The 23749-nt window shown below is 35.4% G+C and overlaps 1 protein-coding gene across 1 annotated transcript in view; it reads left to right on the top strand.

The window, feature by feature from the left end:
- Positions 1–7584: 7584 nt before the first annotated feature.
- The window catches only part of IQCM (IQ motif containing M), a 123689-nt gene continuing 107524 nt past the window's right edge, over positions 7585–23749 (top strand). Inside the window, 1 exon segment of the mRNA XM_068680927.1 lies at positions 7585–7801. Within this exon segment, the coding sequence (XP_068537028.1) occupies positions 7793–7801 (9 nt within the window). The 5' untranslated portion in view covers positions 7585–7792.

The following is a 23749-nucleotide window of genomic DNA, read 5'->3' as shown; positions in this document are numbered from 1 at the left end:
GTAATTAAGAGATTCTGGGTGCAGGTTCTCTGATTATCCATACAGCTGCTCAACTGGTAGGCACAGGGCACCCAGTTTTCAAGGCATGCTCAATATGTTCCACTTCTCATCTTGACTGATCTTAAACGTTCCATGTTCTTTGATATACATAGATACAGTAAAGAGAGTTGAAAATGTCCTTTAGAGTCAGTTGCTTCCAAACTTGGGGAAGAGATGGCAGGAAATCCTAGGAAAATTTTGGTCAAGTTCACCAGTCAAAGACAATTGGTATCAGATCTCAATAAATCTGCATGCAAGGCACAGAGAATCTTCTTTTGTACAGGTGTCATCAGAAATAAGAGATCTGAATGCTGCTTTTTAAAAATATGTCCTGTACTTGGGTAAGTATTGCCTCTTAATATCTCAAGAGTGTATTGAGAGTACTGGAGCCAGAATGAAAACAATGCAAATGAAATGTCATAAACCACTGCAGAATATTATCAGTGTGGGTGAAGGATAGCTTATGAGCCATCATAAATACTTTGCTTAGACCTTACTGTTTTGAGGTTAAATTCCAACTTGAAATGCAAAACAGGTGAAAATATCTGATCTTGATAAACCGAGATCTTTGTATGAGCTGTTCAAGATGAGATGATGAAAAGTAAAATGGTATTGGTACACTTCCTAGTACTGTAGGCTTGATGTCTATAAAGATATGCAGTTGTGACAGCTACATTTCATTAAAAGAAACAACTTCTAGCTTTCTTTAAGCTGGTCAAAATTCAGAATTTCTGTTCTGACCTTATATCCCAAATCAAAATAAGAAACTGAAGTGTGTAATAAAAAAGATTCCCAAAACTTTCATTTAGGGAATACTGAAAAGATTTTCTAGAAACATTTTGTTTCAATAAGAAACAAAGCTCTTCAAGGCATATTTATAGTACAGATACATTTTGATAAAATATTTTAAATTCATTTAATAAAAATGTTCAATAGAATCTGAAAAAAAAAACAATAAACAAAACCCAAATCTGAATAAAAGTAGATAGATTTTTATTATTATTATTATTATTATTATTTATTTTTTTTGGTTGGGCAGGTTGTAAAATCCTATGCTTATAAAAAGTATAAAGTTGCATTTCTGGGGAAGAGATAAGTGACAACTACTTCTCCAGGTGGAAACCTTCTTTTGGACATTTGAAGTCCTTGTGTTTGCCATTTTAAGTATCTTAGCTGGCTGTGGGCTGTACATCCTGCTGCTTCTCTTCTGCTCTATGTAAGCAATACTTGAGATACAAGTTGACAAATGAAAGATGAAGATAAAATTCTGTGCTCTCTAGTAGAGAAATGCGTATATATATATATATTTATATATAAGATTGAATCCATGTGCTTAAGCTCTTTGAAATTACATCAATATAATTAAATTTTGGAGTAGTGACTAGTGTTAGTGAATAATATTAATACACTCTAGAAAATGTATTTCAAGCATTTTTTGCTACCATAAGAAACAAAGCAAAACCAACTATCAAAGAAAACAAATATCCTGTATTGAACAGCAATAAAATCATTAGCCATCACAATAATTCCTAAAATTACAACACCATTCGGTTTTAGATTGCAAACTTTATCAGTCATTGATATGAATGTTTATATAGATGTGTAGATAAACTATTTTTTAAAATTTGTATGTGAAATGAGTCTTTCCTCTTAGTTCTTGTTCCTGTCTGAAGTCCAACCCTTTTTTTCCCCAAAAGAGCTTTTGTAATGCTGACCTTAACAGAACACCCTTGACAAGTAAAAGACTGATAACTCTTATTTATTAGGAATGATCATAACTACTAAAAAGAAGTCTTTCATATACCCAGAAGCCATCTTCATCTCAGTCCATAGAGCAGCATCATTGTTTTCAAGCACTGAACACAGGCTCTGAATCAAAACTCAAAAGTTGATGTTGCATATGTGATATACAAATTTAGCAGCTTAGGTATCTTTGCATCTTTTCCATGTTTAGTATGGAATGTCCTTTGGATGCCTTTCAGCTATGTGTTCTCTACCTACTAACTGCCTAACTTGACAGCCTGAGCCATCCTCAGAAGCTTTGCAAATAAGACAGTAATTATTCACTTTGGTTTGTATGATGTTGAAAATGTAAACCATATTGTTGCAGAGCTTGCTGAAATTAGCATAGATTGCAGGATCAGCTTTTCATCCATGCTTCAGGTAGAGGGCAATCAGTGAGACAAGATTTTTTTTTTTTTTTTTCTGGAAACGTGGAAAAGAAATCAGACAGACTTGACCATGTTACTTTCAATGCATTTTGTTCTCAGACTGATGAACATTACTGATAGAGTATTTCTAGCTCTTACAAAGACATAAAAAACCTCTACCCCCTACCAAAGATGTCAAGGACAACAATCAGTATAAACAGGCTCTTGAAGTAGGATCCTGAACATTCAGCTTGTTAGAGTTGAGGTCTTCTGCCACAGGTAATAAAAATCTCAAGCTTGTACTCCTGGCATAGTTGCAGTCAGTCTATAAACTGACATAATAATTGTCATTATTAATAGTCTATTATAATTGTCATTATAATAGTCTATAAACAGACCTAGATTGGCACCCCAAAAGGAAGACAAATAAGAGATTTAATGTAAGATTTAATCTACAAGGAGCTGATTCTCTTTCCCTTTCTCTTTCTTCGTGTTTCATATTCATCCGTGAAATGGTTTGGCTGAAATGGGCTTCTTATGGTTTAAGAGAAATAGTGGTTTTATTCTTTATATAAAATTACAAATTTTAAGACTTAAGAGAAACCTTTAAACAAACCTGTTACAGAACATCAAGTTACAGAAATTTCCCCACTTTTTGTAAGTCATCGAAATGTGGCCTTCTATTTAGCTATCAGTCTTTCCTTCTTTTTTTTTTTTTTTTTTTCTCAGTATTTTTAATTTTATGGTTCAGTTCCTTTTTCAGTTCCTTTTTTTTTTTTTTTTTTTTTTTTTTAACATGCTTTTTTCCTTTCCTGTTGCAGGGAGAAACTAGTGATATTCAACTGTATTTCTCAGATGCCACTTTGCTTGTTTACTAAAGAAGTAAAAACTGCTTCCTCAAGCATAACAGGAAGGAAAGAAATAGCAGTTTATTTTATATTTCATTCTGGAATCCAAATAGTACACACTTTCTGATAGTCACAGGGCAAGTATTTCTCTTGCTGTTCCCCTAGCTTTTCTGGCTGTTTGTTTTGGCTGCTTCTATTCACATATCTTCATCAAATAATAACCAGGTCTCTGTCATCAGTTCCCAGTAAAAGTCTTCCTCAACATTTAGTCTAACTAATGGGCAGATTTGTGTGAATGCTGTGTGTTAGGAGGAAAGTCTTACAGCTCTGCTTATTATTAAGCTTTTAAAAAGAGCTTAACTGCATTTGAAATGTACTCTAGAAAAAGGATGTTATTGTGCTACAAAGCTTCAATGAGAGTTCACCCAACCCCCTTTTTAGCATTTGCTTCTAAAAAGGCATCTTTTCTTTATTCGAGGGATAAAATGAGGAAGAATCCCGATTTTCTATATCAGGAAAATAATGATTAACCTGATAAGTGATTGACTAATTAATCAACTGAGTAAACTCATTGTTATACATAAACTATGCCTTATTTTTTCTTCTGTATCTCATGTGAAAAAGTCCATAAAGTGAGCTGTGATGTGAAATCTGTGCTTGTGCCAACATCAGTGTCTTATCAGGAGACTCATCTCTTTAGAAGAGGAATGGATTCTTGTTCCTGGCATCAGAACATGCCAAAAAAAAAGCTATGTAAACTGGATTTTTCTTAATGCCAAACCATTTCTTTTCTGTGAGATCAAAACTTGGGACGTGAGAGTATAGAAGGAAGATTGCAGATAGGAAATGCCTAGGCTTTCAGAAATGTTTACTTTAGAGTAAATAAGCTTGGGATTTAAGGAGCCAGCAAGATGAAGTGGCCACTGTATTTGAAATCTGCTCTTTAAGTTTAATTTTGGTTTCTTAACAAATTATCTTTTGAATTCTAGTTCCCCATGTTTTGGCTTAGTTTAGAGACAGATCTCTCTGTGTATGTGTCTGTGTGGGGGTGTATGTATATGTGTATGTACATGTCTGTATGTGTATATTTAAGACTTGAAAAATGCAAAGCCTGGATCCAAAAACCATTCATGTTAATATCTTTTGGCTTTATATCCATCATTATCTGGAATGTGATTAAATCTCTTTTACTTCACTGGGTCCAAAGCATGTGTTTAAAGTCAAGCATGTGCTTAAGTGTTTTCCTGAATAATGATGCTTTCCTGAATGAGAATTTAAAGTGAATGCACTCCAGTAAACATCTTTTTCCATATAATTGTTCTGTGTCTCACCAAAGACTGAGCTTCTTTTAATATATTTATCTTTCTAGTGGATATAGAAAGAAACATTTGATCACAAAGGTTGAACTCCCATTTTAAGTGCCTAATTTCCTTGTAGTTACAGCCTGCTATGTTCCTCTTGGAGCAAAACGCTATTTCAGGGCTGCAGTAATATCAGAGGAAAAGAGAAATATTCCTTAAAATTAACTTGCATCTCATCATTGGTCTATAAATTTACTAACATCCATGAATATTAGAGATTTGGTTCAGAGGCACCATTGTCTACTTTCAGTTATTTTGTGGAGAAACCTCTTTCATTTGTCACCTGTGCAGCCATTTATAAAATGTTAAAGCTAATATGTAGCAAACTCAGCAAAAGAGTGTAGTTTAATGTAGTTTTTAAAGGTAATATATTTGTACCTTATTACTAGTTGGATAAATGGCTCTTTAGGATTAATTTATTGTTTGTCTGCAATTGCGGTGGCTGACATTTTTTAAAATGAAGGACAATATTTGTACTGTAAAAAATGAGATGTTTTCAGCAGCCAGTTTTAACCTGCTAGTATTTTTGTGGTTGTGATCTAAAAAAACTTGCCACATATTGACTCCTTGTTATGGTAACGCAATTTGTAACGTTAAGAACATAAATAAAAAATCTAGTATCAGTTATCAGGATTCAGAAGGTATATAGAGAGGAATAGAGATTTTTTCCCCCCTAGGAATCTCTCTGTAATCATTTTTTTTTTTTTAATGCATAACATATTTGCTTGTTATTTTTTATTGCAAATATTTATTTTCCAGAAAACACATTTGTGATTGTAAATAGTTTGTACTAGTGAAATGGTTACCCTCATTTAAAGAATAAAAAAGGAAAAGGGGAAAAAAGGAAAAAGAAAAGTCTTTGAGTCCATTATCTTATTTCTCATTCAAAATCCTATTGTACCCTGTAAGAAATTCAGATATCTTAAGACCTACAATGAAATGCTAACATTGTGCTCTTGAAAACTGACACACAGATTGGAGCCAGACTGCAGAAAAAATACTAGTCCAGTGAATCTCAATTTGTGTTTCAGTAAAGAATTCTAGTTTGCACCTCATTTAGAAAATAAACAACTGAAGTGATTGTGTTCTAGATCTATACATTAAATGGAGGCTTGGGATTTCAGGTTGTCTTGATTTGTCCTTGTTTTATTTCTGAATTTATCTTGTTAGTTTTCAGTATGATCTGTATGTATTCTAATTCCCTTCTACGCAAACACTTCCTGGAATGGTGATGGAGTGTTTTGATGCAAAGCTGTCTCAGTTGCCTCAGTGGTACCTGAATCCCAGAATAGCGGAAAGGTGGGATATTCTGAAAGATACAAATGCCTTTTCAGGAGTTGAAACAGTGGTGATGCTCCTTTTAAGAGTGTCTGATTCCTCTCAAATTCAGTTCAAAAGCCTGATTTAAATTTTAAGCAAAATGAGAACCTCCCTAATGCTTTCATTTTTACACTTTCTTTTAGATTTGGCATTTCCCCTATTTGCCCAATAGCTGGCATTTTGACTTGTATGTGTGCTCAAGTGTTTTCAAATCTGATTAATGGACAGAGTGTAAAATGTAACTCCTGAACCTTTCAGCAATTGCAGCACAGTTACTTATGGCATGAAAAGAATAGAAAAAGAAGATGTATTTGAGGAGCTACTATAGTATTTTTGATGTCTTTGTAGAGCATCTGTAATAATCTTCTCTGAAACTTTTGGTACTGCAACATTTTATTTAAATTTTAAGGAACTTAAAATAGAACACTGCTGATCACTTTGTCCAGTAGACCACCAAGCTAGCTGAATAGCTTCCTCCCTGTCTTGACAAAAGCTTGAGGTTGTTTTCAGATGTTAACTATTTTCTCTGCTAGGAAAATTGAATTATGTGTAACTGCTTGCACAAATAAAAGGCTTTTACGCCAGGGTAGTGGATCTGATCAGACTGTCTTTATGGTAGGTGGAGTAGATGGGCTTCTTCAGAAAGCAATCGGAAGAATTAATCTCCTTGTGGAGGAGCCTACATCTCCTCATTTACTAGAGAGGACACCTAAGAGATTTGCCTCCTTAGGCGAACCTTAGCTGTTTGGAACCCTGTGCAAAAATGACAAACAGCTGCATGATGGATTGCATTTTTGCCATGATATGCAAGGCTTTGGCAGCCATTAATTCCATTACTACTTTTGCTGATTATTTTCCACTGCAATTGCTTGTTGCTGTTTTCTATTTGTATTCTGCTCATTTCACTGGTGCACAAGGTTATACCCAGAACATTCAGCATCTCTGCAAGTGCATTTTTGCAGAGGTATTAGGGATAGCATTTGATGTTAATCAGAAATGTGCAGATAAAGTTTGTTCTGGAGCCTCAGAGTCAGAGAAATATTTCGGTTTAGTTCTAAGTATTTTGGGTCAGGCTCATGGTTCTGAAACTTCACTCTGAAAAATACTGGTCGTATATTTCATTGTCTGTGAGCATAAAAACTTTAGGCAATTCAGAGTTTTAAAAATAGGCCATGGTGTTACAATATATATGAAATGTATGAACTCTAATTTTTTATAGTTGTTTGCTATTATATGAATGTAATTTATTGTGCCTGCAGCAACCCGAGGACATGCTGGAAAATGAGATGATTCATTTCAAGTGTTTTATCCTAGTGAGCAAAATTTTAATCAGTCGTTTTTCTAATCCCAGCTCTGTTATTGGCACACTCTGTAAACTTGGCAAGGTCACAGAAGGACTCCATTGTAGACACAGTGTTGCATCTCAGCTAAATCATTGCTGCGTATGTTTTAATTTATCTGCATTATAGAATTGTTAAACAGAACTGTAGAAAGGTGCTCTGAGTTATGCTAAAGGTAATCTTGTAACAAATTTTGATAAACGTGAGATTCCTCTTGAGCTATGGTTTCTATTTCCTATGTTTTTTTTTGTTTGTTTTTTACTTCACCTTAAAACAAAAATCTCTAATCTAGTATTAAAGACATGAAACAACAATAACAATCACGCTGACTACTGTTGTTTTGTCATTTTTACAGGTTTGTCACTACATTGTTCATTGAGCATTGTGAATTGTTCCATCCAGTGAACAGGAACTCTGTGATCCATTTCCTGTACATCAAAGCATCCTTTTTGCTTTTATCAAGAAGATGCTACCTTTGAGGATGTGAATGGTAATTCAGGAATATATAATAGTCCAATATCCAAAAATAGCTGAGTATGTCAAACAAATAGTGATGATATTGTAGAAGATTTTCTAGTTGACTTAATTATAATGAGAATGGATATTTCAGAAAATTCTGCCCCCAGTGTGAACAATGTCTTAATTTTAAACGGGATAAAGAAGTCCAAATGCCATTGACAGTTGATGGAACTAGGGTCCAAAAGACACATCTGACTGCTGAAAATGTGACATAGATGTCTAAGGTACGTTATTATTTATTTATTCATTTATTTATTTTTACCCACAGATAAATGTGAGAAACACAAGGTTTTCAGGATGATGGACTGACACAATCCAACAATATAGAGAGAGTATGATCATGGAACATGTTTCATGCTGCTTTTTTGACATACGGGTTCAATTTGTTTACAAGGCAAATCTGGATTTTCCTTCAGCTGTCAGAAAGCAGAAATAATTTCAGATCAACCACTGCATTAAAAACAAAACAACCCCCCAAACAACAAAACAATCCCAAGTGGTGGATACTAGAAAATTAAAGAAGAAGAGAGAAGGAGCCAAAAAAAAAAAAAAAAACCAACAAAAAAAAGGTGTATAAAATGAAAGTTATTTTACAAAGACACAGAAAGGTTTAGTGGAACATTAATTTAGGAAAATGCGAAAGCAAGTGTTTGAAGAATTTGAGTGACAAAGCCCCAAGTAAATTACTTCTAAGTAGGGAGGGAAAGAAGGATGTACATATATTTTAATATATTTGTATGTATTATGACCACACACCCCCCAAAAAAAGCTTAAAAGAGTTGAAAAAAAACATGACTTGAATCATACATCCTGCAGACCTTTCCAAATAAGTCTTTAACAACTCAATTCAAACGATTGCTAAACAAGTTGACACATCTTCAGCTTTGAATATTATCTCATGACACATTGCTTTTCTATTCTGTAATTTTCTAAAATGTTAAATACCACTGCTCTTAAACTCCTCATTTGCTTTTTGTACTGTATCACACATGCTGCCATTGCAGTTTGTTGTATTCAGTTTATCAACCTTCTTTTCAAACAAGGTGGCAAACTCAGATTGCTGGGTGTCCCATGCCAGCAGTACCACTTTACTTCTGTAGAAATGATGGGACCTGGCAAGTAGGCAAGAACCATTAAGAAAACTGTGGAATATATCACAATTAAGATGCCAGCAATATTGACCCCCAATCATATGAATGTGTGTTCAAAGAGTAATTTTTGAAAGACAGATACTAGTGGCTAATAGGAATTATGTTGGCTGTAGTGGTCCCGTTTTCTTGTTTTGCTATTGTGGTACGCCCCATTTAGAGATTATCATCTTGCTATTATTTTCTGAGATAGTTTGACCTTGATACAAAGAGAGTAATTTCAAAGTAACTACCTTTTATGAGACATATTAGATTCTTAAATCCTGTGCTGGACTTCACCAGCTGCAAAACAAAGAAGAATCTCTTGGGTCATCTCAACCACAAAAGGTGCCCAGAGACTGGGAAAACTAATGAGAATCCAGCAGCTTGGGATTGAATGTTTTCTAATAGAAATAACTTCATTTTAAGAGATAACACAGAAGTTGTGAAAAAATGAGAAAGATAAATTCAAAAATGCATGGGAACCACAAATTCATACAACATATTGGCAGTTGGATGGAATAACTGTCCCTAGCTCTTATCTTTCAGTGTCCTTTCATGCTGTTCTTGGTGCTTTAGTTTGGAGAAAATTAAATACCAGATTTTGGAGATGTTGAAACTATTGAGCTAGTTCTTGTTCTGTCTTATCACCTATTTATAACACTATAATCTGTAGGAGAGTCTGCTTACAAATTTTAGTAGCAGAAATCTTTCCACAGACATATAAAAGACCACAGAGCAAAAGATTAAATCAGCTTAGTATAGCAAGACTTTAACACATCCTTGTAGGTAAGCATATGAACATTCCCCTGGCTTTTAATGCAGACAATAAACAAAGTTGATTCCAGCAAATACACCAGCCATTTCTTTCAATTTTGGGTATCTAAAGATGTACTCTAGTGTTCCTTGACAGAGGCTGTCTGAGAAGCTGAGCAAAAAATGAACCTGTTGCAAAAAAATGACCCTTTGTACACCTGACCTGCTACTTTTTCCAACTTTACTCATGTCTAACAAAATTACAGTTACTGGTTTTTAATTGTCTTTGCTAGCAGAACCAGAGCAAATACTCCAGTTTCCACCTAAAGCATGGTAGAGCCTTAGTGTTATCTCTGGTGACCTGTTTGAGGCTGTGGAGGCATGCCAATATTTTCTTTGTAACAGCTCCAGACATGGCTGTCCTTACCTGCCTGGGCTTTCTGCGGCATAAGGGATTTGTTCTGCCCCATGCTGAGTAGCTTGTCTAGCTCTACTGCAGCACCTTCCCAGCTTGTACCTTTCCCAAATGTGCTAAAACTTTGCTGACTTTAGTCTCCCATTTGCTAAAGTTGCCTGCTGGACTAGGCTATGTGTCTCCTCGGTGGTCCGCTTACTTGTGTTCCTGAGTGTTTATTTTTTAAACTATTTTTTCTCTTACCACCATGAGCATTCTTTCCAGCAGCCCTAGGGGAGAACCCTCCCTAGATGTGGCTGCAGGTGGCCTGAGCTTGGCCATGGGATAAGGTTGGGCAGCCCTCAGTTGTGCTTATGCTCTTCAGGGATGGGACTCTGGTTTCCTCAATGAGTTAAAACACTCCCTGCAGGCACAGGAATCCTTGTGGGACTGCATTGGAAGACTCTGAGGGAGTCAAGGGAGCCAGACTTGATGTGGTCTAGTCTGTCTTCCAAGTAGGGCTGAAATTAGGCGGCCCAGCTACTTCACTCAATTTCTTCTGGCAAGTGAAGCTGATTGTGCCAATGTCAGCTGTGCAGAAGATGGGTAGATGAAGACATCGCACTATTTCTGACTTTGTATTCATGGCAGTAAAGGTGCACTATGCTATTTTGTATAAGGGAAGCTCTGTGTAGAGAGAACATAAATATGCTGAGTGATTCTTCCATTTTTAAATACTTATTTCTAGGTTTGTGAAAACTGTAAGGAAAACTTATTATTCCTAATTATGTACAGGGTACTGGAAATGCAGGAAGTTAACAAAAGAAGGAAGAGAGGCAGTCCTTTTTAGAGACTTCAGACTTGTGATGAAATTGGTGAGTATGTGACTACCAAGTGGGATTATTCTTTGTCAAAGTGTTCAGCAGTGCAAGCAATGATCCCATGTGCAGCACAGGAGGGTTAACTGGCTGACTTCAGTATACAGCTGTACATTATGCCCCCCCGCTCCCTTTTTTCAGCAAGGAAATTAGGTCCCTGTGGAAAAAATAGGCCCTATCTCAAGTTCAGGAACTTATTTTCCTGAAGGGCAAGAGTAGAAAAGAGTTAACTTCCAGGCTTGTCTTTATTACATTTTATGGACCAGACCTACCTCAGCCTTAAGAGACATGATCCTGAATACAGGGAAAATAGATTGTTAGGAGTATTATCCATATAAATATCTAAATATTTCTTTTTAATGGCTAAAATAAACTATCAGAAATCATAGAATCATAGAGTGGTTTGATTTGGAAGGGACTTTAAAGATCATCCAATTCCAACCCTCCTGCCATGGGCAGGGATACCTCCCACTAGATGAGGCTGCTCAGAGCCCCATCCAGCCTGGCACTGAACACTTCCAGGGATCCACAGCTTCTCTGGGCAACCTATTCCAGTGCCTTGCCACCCTCTGAGTAAAGAATTTCTTCCTTAAATATAATACATGGTGATATTTTACTGTTTTTAACTATGCTGCTATCATTTCAACTGTAAACATCTATTTGCATGTGCTCTTAATTCAAAATGTCAAATAAATAAATAGTGGTTGTGTAAATTGGAATGAATTCACAGATTGTTTATTCTGGCAGATAATTCAGGTAATAGTTTAATCCTCACAGAGGTGGAAAAGGAGGGGTATAAAGGAAACTAATATTCCAGTGTTGTCACAAATTTGAGTGGATTTAAAATATATATATATATCTGGGTGGGGTTCCGTTGAGAAGCAAGGAGCATGAAGCATGTCATGTGAGCTTGACCAAGCTTCAGATCCTTTACCGGTTACAGTTCTGCAGCTAGTCATGACCACTTGACCCATTATTTAATTGGACTTTTAACATTTTCTCAGTATTGATCTTGCATTTGTCTTGTTCATGTCAATCTCATGGATATTTCCCTTGCTCTTCTGAGATCGTGATGGTATTTGATCCATATCCTATTTGTAACCTCATTTTGCATTTTCAAAAATCTGAAATCTGCTTTGCTGCTGTGGTCTGGCAGAGATCTATTGGTCATTAGTTAATAACTTAAGGACATGTCTTCTCAGGTGTCTCCTAGAACAAATAGAGTGGAATTGTGAGGAGTGTTTTTTACATAGGCTGTTTTAGGTTGGTATTTCATTTAAGAGTTTTTGTAGTATTTTTAGTAATACTCATTACCTTGTTAAACACTGTGTCTAAATATTATTAACAGAGATGGAAATCAAAAATGTATGTGTAGGGTTATATTACCATATCTCATTCTTATTTCTTTTGACTGAATATACCTATTTTTCTCAGCCTTTCACCAAGGGCTTTTCTCAAAATACTTAGTCATTTTTTTTCCTTTTTTTTTTTTTTTCTTCAAAATTTTCCCCTGCCTGTTAAATGTAAAATCCCAAACACATGCTTAAATCTGACTATAGCAGAATATCTGCACTTCTTTGGAAGCCGTAATGAACACCCCCACAAAACAACAGCATACAGTATCTTGTTCTGTGGATGCGCACACAGATAGCTCTTTTCTAGCCTATTTTTACCTGTGTCTTCTGCCTTTCTGCAAAATCCCTGCAATTTTGAAGAATTCTTCAGAACTTGATATATTAAGTTCTGGCAACTGAAACGAATCACTGTTCCATTTTAATAAATACTGTATTGTCATGCATTTGCTATCTGATTTATCCAGTGATTCATCAGTTTAGCTTTCAATATACATAATACTGATATGATTTAGTAGATCATATATTTGATTCAAAAGATGTATTAGATTTGGTAGGTCCTGACTTCAATTCAGCATAGGATGACTTCATCTGTCTTATGAGGATATATGTGATTTCCAAAAGGAATGTATATTTTTGAAAAATCCTTCACTGAAAAGGGAAAAAAATAATTCATTGCAAGGGATAAAACATTCATTTCAGGAATCTGAATATAGAAATTACCCGCATTTATATTAGAATTTCATAGCAAAGCAATATATTGTGCGTGTCTTCACATTTCATCTACTGAAAGTATTATTTTGATCATGATCACTGTACGTACTGTTGAGTTCTGAACTGAAAAGCACTTTACTCTGTAGAATAGGAAAATCAATTTAGCATAAGGTGATCTCATTAAATTCTATTTATCCAAGATTACAACAATTTAGAAGAAGATTGAGAGTGAAAGTAATTGTTCTTTTATTAATCTGAGTAGCTTGTTAGAAGAAAAGTACTGATTAGAAAGCTGTGACTGCTTGACTTCTAGCTCAAATCTTCCAGCACTTATACCAGAAGGTTCTAATTTCAGTGATGTGTTCTGATGATGTCATAAGAAACTGCAGCCATGCCTCACTGTAGTCACAGCAACAAGATGGAGTGACAGGTTAACATGATCTCTTAGTATATTTCAGAATTAATTTCTATGGAAATGTTAATATTTTTAAATGTTATGCATTTGGGCTCTCTTTGTCATCTGGTGATTTAAAATCTGAAGCTTAAACATTCAGTGGCATCTGACAATTTTTGTCTCCACTCCGGTGAATCAAACAATATATCTACTGAAGTGAGGTTGAAAAGTCTCTATAGGATTTTATTCATTAAACTTATTGATCTGGTAAAAACTAAAACCTACTAGTAGACTCACATAAAATTCAGCCGCTTGTTTGTGTGTGTGCATGCTTGTGTGTCTTTATGCTTAAATTAACCAAATATTTCTTATATTGAGGGGGAAAATGGTGGACAGAGGGGTCAAGAATAACAGGAAGCTGCTGGTTTGTGTGAGCCAAAATATACAAGGACCTTTGCAACTGAGCAACCCCATGCTTTTTGTGTCCCAGATCCCATACCACCTGGGATTGCAGTCAGTCCCTGGTACAGACCAGTAAGACTGGTAAAATGGAATGTTAGTTTAGAGGTATCTTTCTTTTTTTTTTTGAGATCTCAGTATAAAAACTGTACTGCTGTTTTGCAGATAGATTTATAATTTTGTATGTAAGATGCCATTACTAGAAAAGTTCCTTTTTGCTATATAATGTGATATCAGTTTTATGAGGCTGTATGAAAGATAACTGACTGTCAGAAGTACTTTTTTTATTGTATTGTGCTTTTTAAAGTTTTTGCTGCCAGATAGTACTTTAGTGTAGATCAAGGGTGAGATTCCAGTGTTGATAGTCCATTGGCTTTGAGAGGTTGAGTGAAAACATTTTATTAAGTGAAATTGTTTCTGTATAAAGAAACAAAAAAAGAAACAATGAAATTTCATTTCATTTGTTAGAGAAAATTTCATTTTCTCTAAATGAAAAGTTTTCAATAGTTAGAACCTGACTAGATGAGCAGGAAAAAAAAAATATTTCTAGTCCCTTCTCTCCTTTCTAGAACTAGACTGAGTTTTTTTGTGCTGCATCAGTTTTACTTTCACAGAAACGGTCTTGAAAGAGGTAGTCTTTCTGATTTCTTAAACATCTTTTATTGTAGTTACTGTTTTTATTTTATTATAATTTTTTTGATACAAGGTGTGAAAGAAGTGAAGAGTTGAGCTGAATTTGCAGAAGAGAGATTTATGGCCTTAGTTTGGTACTTGAGCGTACTTGACATCAGAACAATGATGTCTTTAAATGGTGTAGGACTAAAGGAAGAGCTAAGCAAGCAATGTAAGTTGCTTCAGAATGAGTCAATATCTATTGTGACTTCATAGAGACATCTAGAGACATCTTGATTTCCAGAAAATTGGTCCTAAATGTGATGCTTCACTTTGCATGGTAGGACAGATTCTGTAGTGCCTGGTAGAATGGTTACTGAAGGCACCCTAGTGAGCAAAAAGAGTGAGACTGGCAGAGTATCCTTTACACATTGTTTGGCAACTAGATTAGAAGTTATCCAAATGTCCCTGGCTGTGAAGAGCAAGCAGTTTATAGTTAACAATTCCTACCTCCTTTAACAAAATGCTTAGCAGGATCCCCTGCCTGGAAGTTTAAAGTAGCTAGCTGATTGTCATTCTGAGGAATTTCTCTACCATTAAGATACTCTATACTAAATTCTGACACAGTCCACACAGTGGTGAAAGTAGTATGTCTTTTACATCTTTTAAATATTTGTTAGCAAGATCTGTAAATCTAAAGCTCATACTTCCTGAAAGTTTCATTTGTTGAAGTATTTAGATAAACAGAGAGATTCACTTAAAAAAAAAAAAAGAGCAAAACTGCAATATCTCAATACTGGGGCTCTGGAGGGAAGATTATTCTGCATCTTTGAGTATTGAAATGCCCAGTGTTGCAAGGTTCTGAGGTTCTGATGGGGCATGGTGCTTCTGAAAAACTAAAATTTAGGTCTTTTTTGTCATGTTTTGAATTTAGCGTTTCTTTATGAAGGACTACTCTGTATATCCTTATGATGTGGATATATACCTTGTGTGCATTGTTGAAGAGAAACTGTGCCCATCTTTGGATATTAATGATTTTCATTACCACAGTCCAACCTTAAGAAAGTTTCAGAAGTTTTGTTTTGAAAAGTGAAACTGCAGGTGCTCAGAGCTTTTACTAAAATCTCCCGTGGCTTTATTTTTTGCTTCAAAGTACCTTTGTTTTGCCTCTTTTCTCTGTTCTTAGACATATCTCTACTAATTTGTTATTGTATTATTCCCATGCTGGACTTTTCCTGATTATATGTCCTGTTGCTAACACCTTTCTATTATGGATCTACCTTTCTATTATGGACCTCTCTGTGGTGGGATACCTGTTCATTTGTGATGCTTTGCTGCAGTACTGCTTGTTATCTTATATTTTCCTTTCAACAGATTTATGTATCTTCAGATTGACCAAAAAGCACCCGACCACAAAACAAAAACAAAACAAAACAAAGCAAACAAACAAACAAACAAACAAAAAAAACAGTGCTTAAAGCATCATGTTTACCACGTGGTACTTGTTTTGAACAGTTGTTTATGCTATGGTGACTTAGGGACTGATGGCTGTAGATAACTGTGCTGCAGCACTTGGAAATTAACAGAAAAGTAAAGTAGATTCATTCAATTGTGTAAATAACAGGAGGAACACAGAGGTTCCTAAATCCCCAGGCATAGGTAAGGAAAAGGTGACAGATTTTAAAGGAAGGGAGCTAGCCTAAAAGTAAATCATTAGAGAGCAGAAAAAGGATAGCATCCTCTGGGATGTTCCTCCTACTGACAATTCAGCACTTAACTCTGTTTTACTAGCTATGTTATCAATTCTATCCACAGAAGGAGAAAGTATCAGTTATTCCTTTGGAAGTTTTAGCTCTCTTTCTAGACGTCAATGTATTTCTTTGCTCATTGCTAGTCATATCCCATAAATGACGACAAGCTTTTGGCAATGAAAGAGAAACTTACCTTACCTCTTAATTTTTATTTTTGGAAAGAAGCCACTTGATCTAGCTGACCTGCACAGTATTTAATGTTCACCAGCAATTTTTTTTGACATGCAGTATTTTTGTGCTGCTTTTCTCTCTGCAGCAAGGCCCAGATATTTGGAGCTGACCCTATAGTTTCCTATTTTTTTCTTAGCCTTTAATATTTGCAGTTATGAGTCAACCTGATACTTTTTTTTTTTTTTTTTTTCCAAGTGACTGCTAGAGCTAATACCATTTTGGGATTGATTTGCAGCTTTGCAGAGTATAGCATTACAATGACGTCATTGTATTTTTCTGCAATGACCAATTTTCTCCTCTCTGCTGCACCTTGTATAAAACAAACAAACAAACAAAAAAATAAACACAAATGCCTTGGGAGAACAGCTAAGATAAACTTTATTTAAAAGCATTATGTCCTTAAATGCTAGATCAACAGAGTTTTTAATAAAATAAACTGTAGGAAGTTGATTTTATATAAACAAAAATCTTGGGGGGAAAAAAGTTTTCTCACAAAGAATTTTTCTCACAAAGACTCCTGTCACATTTAGGTCTATTTCTTTGCATTGTTGCATTTTCTGTACTACTAAATAAAATGAAGACTGGGATCTGTTTCTGGTTCTTGATGTTATAAATGGCTAAGTCCCAAAATAGGATTATAATCAAAGTTTACAATTTATTAAAGGAATAGAGGTAAGCAAACTGTGCTGGGTGCACCGAGAGTCTCTGCTCCACCACGAGGCACGCCAGTTACATCAAGTAGCTGATTTTTATGCTCCTAGGCTAATACATATTCATTACTACTTCTAGAAAAAACAGGGTTATTATAATTAGTTCCCAGAATCCAAACCCTCCTACTGGAGCATGCGTATCAGTCTCCGGTGGTCCCTCTGGGGATCTTTGGGGTCTCTCGTGGTGAAGGCTCATAGTCTTCCTCACAGGCTTTTTTTCTTGTCCTTCTCCTTTGTCCATCTTGGCTGTATGTCAGAGAGTTGTGCAGCATCCCCTCCAAGCTTTGTCTTTCAGTCGTCCTTCAGCTTTCCCCTTCTCCTTAATCTCTTGGCCAGATATCAGAGACTTGCATAGTGTCCCATGCAATAGTCATAATAGTAGTTAGCAGTTATTCTGAAATCCCCCAGATATCAGAGACTTCAAGGAAAAGCCTACAAATATATTTCCCTTCAAGCTCTCTATTGACAAGAATTGTTAAAACATTTCTCACATTGAGGTCAAACAGCACAAACTTGCCACATCCATTTTTCTGAGCACTTGGCTCTAGTTTGCTCTGAGCCCATGTTTATGCTGTCAAAGAAAAGAGAGACAGTCCAGCTCAAGCACTGGCCTCCTGCTGTCTGTGGTTTGTACCAGCAACTTTCTCCAAGAGAAATCAGCATCTCTTGGCCTCAAAGCTGGGTCTTGGTCCTGGACCACCACTTATTTATACGTAAGCACAGAGGCTTTTACAGATGTTCTCCTGACTCCAAGATGAGTGTTAAGCATTCACCTAGAAGAAGTGCCAAGTCTGGAAAAGGAATTCCAGAAAGTCCTGTAGTCCTCTGTTGAGAGCTACCTTACTAGCAGTCCTGTGTTAAGAAAAAACTTTTCAGTCTCATCTGTCTGTAACACAATCTTAACAAGGAGTGGTAATTAGTAATTGAATTGTTTGCCTCCCAAGTGTTTCAGGTCATATAGTTTCTGAGCAGCCTTTACTTTTTTTTTCTATTTTCTTTTTTTTTTTTTTTTCAATAAACCCATAAGAAAAACACAGCCGAGAAAGACCCATGGGAGGTTTTCTGAAGCAGTGTTATTCAACCTCCAATCAGCTGATCTGTGGTAGTCCATAAAGCTTCTTAAAGTAATCCAGAGAGTGACTTCCAAATCTGAAAACCCTTGCACATATGAGCCAGTGAAATACAAACACCTTTATTGGAAAACAAAACAAAACATCATAATGTTCCATTAGAGAGCACGTTAGGAAGCAATTACATTTATTTACCTAAGTACCTTTTCTTATAATAATTTTTCCACCCAAAGACAGGATCAACTGTAGCTCCACTGTCCTGTACGTGCTTGCCAAACATCCATCAATGGTGCTCAGCAGGTTCCTGTAACAATCTATTCCAGTTCTTTCTATCGATGACATTGCTTTTCCTCATAATTAACCTATATCTGTACTGGTATATTTTTTATACTATGTAACTATGTATAAAAGCTTTTTGATTTTCCCATTCAATTGTTATAATAATTGTCCCTGTGATGCTCTGGTATCTTTGTGTGTGTGTACAAAAAAGCTATTTTCCATAAACAGAAGTGGAGGGAGAAAGGTGAATTACACGACAGTGTCCCTGAAAGTCTGCTTTTGCTTTCATCCTAGATGTTGTGTACCTTCCCACCAGCTAACTTCCAGACATATTGTGAGAAGCAACATCTTTAATTACAGCACTCCAAGGTTATTCCTTGCTGTTTAATAACCAGTAGGGAGCACAGTTAGAGTGAGTTTAATCTGGGTTAGAAATAACAGTTTGGAGGTAAAAAGTGTGTGGTGAATTTATAAGCAATTGCAGATACATTTTTCAGAGGCATCCTAGAAAAATAATGCCCTGCTTACTGCATCTGCTCATACTAAAATTCTCCCTTGACTGAGTGCAGCTACTTCAACATTGTCATTTTCAAGAATCAGATCTGGAATTCCAGGGTCATTTTGATGGAGAATTATTTTCAACTATTAGAATTAAGAGATTTCTCACTGAGTCTCCTGCTGCTCAACTAGTCATTGTTTCAAAAACAAGAAGTTATCCTGCAGTGATGGTATCAAACTTTTTGCTTCCTACGGTGCATTCAGAGGTCAGCTGCATGGAGAATACAGAAGTCTGTCTGACAGAATACAAAGAAAACTGCAACCTTATAAATCACCACAAAAGAGTTATCTCTGATGTCTTAAGAAAATGGGATTACTTTTTTGCTCAGATATGAGGATAAGGGAACAGATTATATTTCTGGACATCTTTGAGAAAAGAGAGTAAAGGTGCTGCAGAATTTACAGTCACATAAAGTAGTGTTGGTTTTGGCTGGAATTGCCAAGTGTGACAGGTTGAACTTTTTCTGCATGCCCCTTCATATTTAGAAAAATTATTTTCACCTGTGCTGTAATTCTAAGATTATTTTTGAGAAAAAGAACCCATAAAGCTTCACATTCTGGAATAGGAATGTTGACGACAGCGTATTTTCAAATACAGTAGTTCATATTTAGGAGGAAAATGCTTCTGTCATACAACTAAATATCCTATAATTTTCCCTCTGATCCTTTGCCTCTCTCCAATTCTTACAATTTATCTATCATGGAATCTACTGTCAAGAAAATATTATTATTTTTTACTTAATTGTATATCTTCATATATTTTTCCCAGCATAAATTATTAACCACATTATTATTTTTTGCAATAAGCAAAAATGTATTTTACAAAATAAAATCAGCATTATCTCAAATATGTTCCTGCAACTTAGCATTTCATATTGCTCACTGTTACTGTTACTTTATTATAAACAATATTTAAACCTTTAAAAATGAGGATGTTGAAAGCCTAAGAAATTAAAAGTATCTCTAGGTGATTAAACAGTGTGTACAGAAAATTAAATGCTTTGTCCTTTATTATGAGTGTCCTTGGAATTGCTAGATGCGGTTTGAAGAAGTATGAACACATACATATAAATATTCATTTTAATTTCTGATGCCCTCTTAGCCTTTTGAATCTTCCTTCTGCATGGTCACCCTATAAAATGCGTTTTCAAAAAAGCCAGGAAGTGATGGATCTTCTGCCCCTCAGTAGCAGATGAAGATGCATTTAGGATTTATACCTGTCTAGATGTTCTACCATTCCTCTCTGATGCATCTTACTTTTTCTGTTGCAGTGGGATTCAGGAATGCCTGAATTCTTAGCTTCATAGAATTCAAAGCTGGAAGGAACGGTTAAAATACTCTAGACTGCCTTCCTTCATAACATGGCTAAGGAATTCTTGTATTTCATTTTAATTCTACTTGTTGGGTTTTGCCACACCTCTCTGTGTCTAATTAAAAAGACAGTATTTGATATCATTTTAAAATGTAGTCATATGCAGACTGTGATTTGTTGCACAAAACTTATTCAGTTATTGCAGACAATTTTCTTCCCCACAGTAAATAGGGAAATGAAAAGTTGATAGTGGAAACACAAAGTTTACTATTTGAACCTTTGTTTATTGGGAGCAACACAGTAAGTGCTCTTGGTTTACAAGCAAGTAATTCAATTTTTAATGATTTCTTTAGAGATATTGTCTGTATTTGCCGAGAAGGTTCTTAAAGAATTCTTCTTTCAACTTTTCTTGGATTTTCCTTTATTTCTAATGGTGTGGTAGTTTTAAACAAACAGACAACCCAACAAGCAAAAACAAAAACACCCCAAAACAAAATAAATAAACTACCAAAAACCACAACAACATCCCAAAGCCTTCCCTCTAAACCTCATTCGATATCTTTATACACTGTTTCATACTCTTTTCAAATCTGAATTTATCTTACTCCTTATTTGACTGGCTAATCCAGATTCCTTTGTCCCTCATTTTTGAAAGACTGGTGAAAGAAAATACATTCTTCACAGTGTTTTCAGCTGGTGACTAACATATTTTTTCATACCTAGTCTGAACATGAGTGGTGATTGGTGATTAGGCAATAACTTTGTTAAGTCTGTTATTTGTTTCCCCAGTTTCTTTGGAATTAATGTCACCAATCCCTTTCAACCAAGAGAAATGATACCTTTTGTAGAGAGTATTGTGTATGTAACATCTATGTATATGACCTCTGTATATGTAGCATGCACGTACTTCTCTAAGCAGCTGAGATTTTCTCACGTTTTAAGGCTTTCAGCTGGTTTACTCCAGCTTCTCTCAATATGAAAAAATCACTTTCTAGTGTTCTGTTGATTAAACTAAAAATATTGACCTTCTCTGGCCTTAAGGTAGATTTTTCAAGTGTCTAATGATCCTTTAATTCACTTCTGAATCCTTTTAGTTTTTTTGCTATGTTTTTAAAAATGGAAATGTCAGACTAAACAGAGTGATCCAGCATTGGTGGCATCAGTATGAATATGGAAATAATGCAAGGCAGCTACTTCTTTCTAATATTCCTTTAATTTTTAGAGGATCAATTCAGTTCATTTATCATCAGCTTTGTACTGGAAGTTGACGGTTTCTTACCCACCTGAAGTTTTAGAATCACTTTTCTCATTTGCCATCCGATAAATGTGACCTGCATTCCCTGTCCCTAGATTTATGACTTTGCATTTGTTTTTATTAAAATTTATCTTGTTCAAATGAAACCACCTAACCAATTGAATCAGATCATTCTACAGAACATTTGCCTTATTACTTGCCAGTCCACCAGTTTTTGTGTGCTCTGCAAGTTTTGCTGGCAATCACTTTGTATTTTCTTCCAGATCATTGAAATTTGATCTGAGGATTGGCACTGGGGACTTAAGACATAGATACTGGCTAACCCATATTATAAATGCTGTAATTAGATAGATATTTCTCATTTATAGCAGAAGACAAGTGTATAATATATTTACAACATTTATAACTAATTATTTTTTAAAGAAACTTTAATAATCTGTATATGATTTAAGTTATTGTATTTAAATTATCCACCCCTCACCCCAAGAATGTGACAGATATGTGGAAACAAGCCAAGCGCCTTAAAGTCATGTAAGTCTATCAACCAATTTCTTTCTCCCATGAAAAACTCTAAAGTTTGCAGCAATAGTGCTCAAGGTACAATCCTCCATTTCCATAAAATCAATTAAACTTTTGGGGAAGATAAGAAAGCCACATTTCACAATCCTTTTTTCTTAAATGAAGGATACAAGCTCCGAAAAGTTATTTAAATTTTAAAATAGCTATTCATTCTAAGCTTGCAGGAAATCACTGCATTTCGATGTCCTCCTGGATCATGAAGAATGAAATCTGAAGCTAGCAAATGTTGTCAGGTGTTTTGGTTATGACACTGGTGGCACTTCTCTCCTTGATCTGTTCCTATTGAAGGAGCTCCAAAACAGAGAAAGCTGATTTCAGTCAGAGTTGCTATAGTCCTTTTTCCCTCCCATTGCAGAGCTGCTTGTTGTCTATCAATATCAATGTTCATCTGCACATTTAATAAGCATACTTGTGGAGTTAAACTGGCTCAAAACTATGAGGATGGTGATGTAGGATATGTGTCCAGCTCAGCTGTGCAGGAGTGTGAGAACATGGGCTGAATTGAGGTCAGCATCAGAGTAAACTGGGTTTAGAAGCCTACATAAATTTTCTTAGGTCTCTGTTTTGTAAATTCTGAAGTAATGTGGTTTTCCAGTTCTTACATTAGACCCTGGTTAATCTCAGAAACAGATGGAGAAGACCTAGTTTTGTTTTGCACTTTCAACTTTTTCTTTCAAGCAACTTTTTCTTTCAGTAATCTTTGGTGGCTAATACAGTGACTGGTTCCTGTTCTTTAGACTCAGAAAATACAGGAAGTTACATTCCCTGAACCATTTAATATCTACTGATTTAAAGTCTTGTTAGTTTGCTGGCTGCACTGATCCGTCTTTGTAAACAGAAGTTTGTAAATCAGCCAGACCTTGGAAAAAAGATTTTTGCAGTTAATTAGAAAAGTAATGTTTCATAAAGCTCTTCAACTGTTTACCTAGAAGGAGGTTTACCCTTGCCTACTTATTTATTTTTTTTCTTCTCCTTAAAGCCTGCCATTTAACTGAAGTAACATTCATACAGTAAACTTATTGACCAGGTTACATATAATACTACAAAATTATAGAGGAGCATCTTGTTTGTATGTACAAAATTGTTTCTTTCTAATTGTTTGCCTTTCATTACCTGAAAAACTGCTGAAGGGCTTCTGCAATATATAGGGATAATTACACTTTCTTGTTAGAACTAGTGATTGGGATATTCATCACTCATCTGAGGTTTTCTGAATATAAATGGCTAGTGCTCACAAAATAGTTCAAATGTATAAGCAGCTGGAAGGAGAATAGATAAGTCATTCTGTATCACACTGCACATTAATATGGAGGAGCTGTTTTGATAATTCATTTTTTATTTGTAATTAACAAAGCTATGCTACTTGAATAAACATAAAACAAATTATTATGCAGAGAAGTGTGATATATCACTTGGGCATTTACAATATGAAATGATGTGCATTCACAGAGAATTCTTTCTGCAGGTAAATGATTTGAAATTAAGTACACAACATTGTTTTCCATAGGTATATATACACTATAAGAAGTGTTTCAATTTGATTAAGCAGTTTATAGATGCTGTGGGCCCAAAATTGTCTGTCTGTACACAATACCTCAAGCTGTAACACGTAGGCAAATGTCCCATCAGTAATTTCCAGTGCTCCATCTCTTTAGAAATCTATATTCATTGGCTCTGCAAACAAAGGCATTTACTTCATTTCTGTTCTTGCAGCTGCACCACGAGTCACCTCTAGTCAGCT

This window comes from Anas acuta, chromosome 4 (genome assembly GCF_963932015.1).
Source record: "Anas acuta chromosome 4, bAnaAcu1.1, whole genome shotgun sequence".
In the NCBI taxonomy this organism is placed as follows: Eukaryota; Metazoa; Chordata; class Aves; order Anseriformes; family Anatidae; genus Anas; species Anas acuta.
The sequence above is the reverse complement of the archived record's forward strand: the minus strand, read 5'-3'. Positions and strand labels throughout refer to the sequence as shown.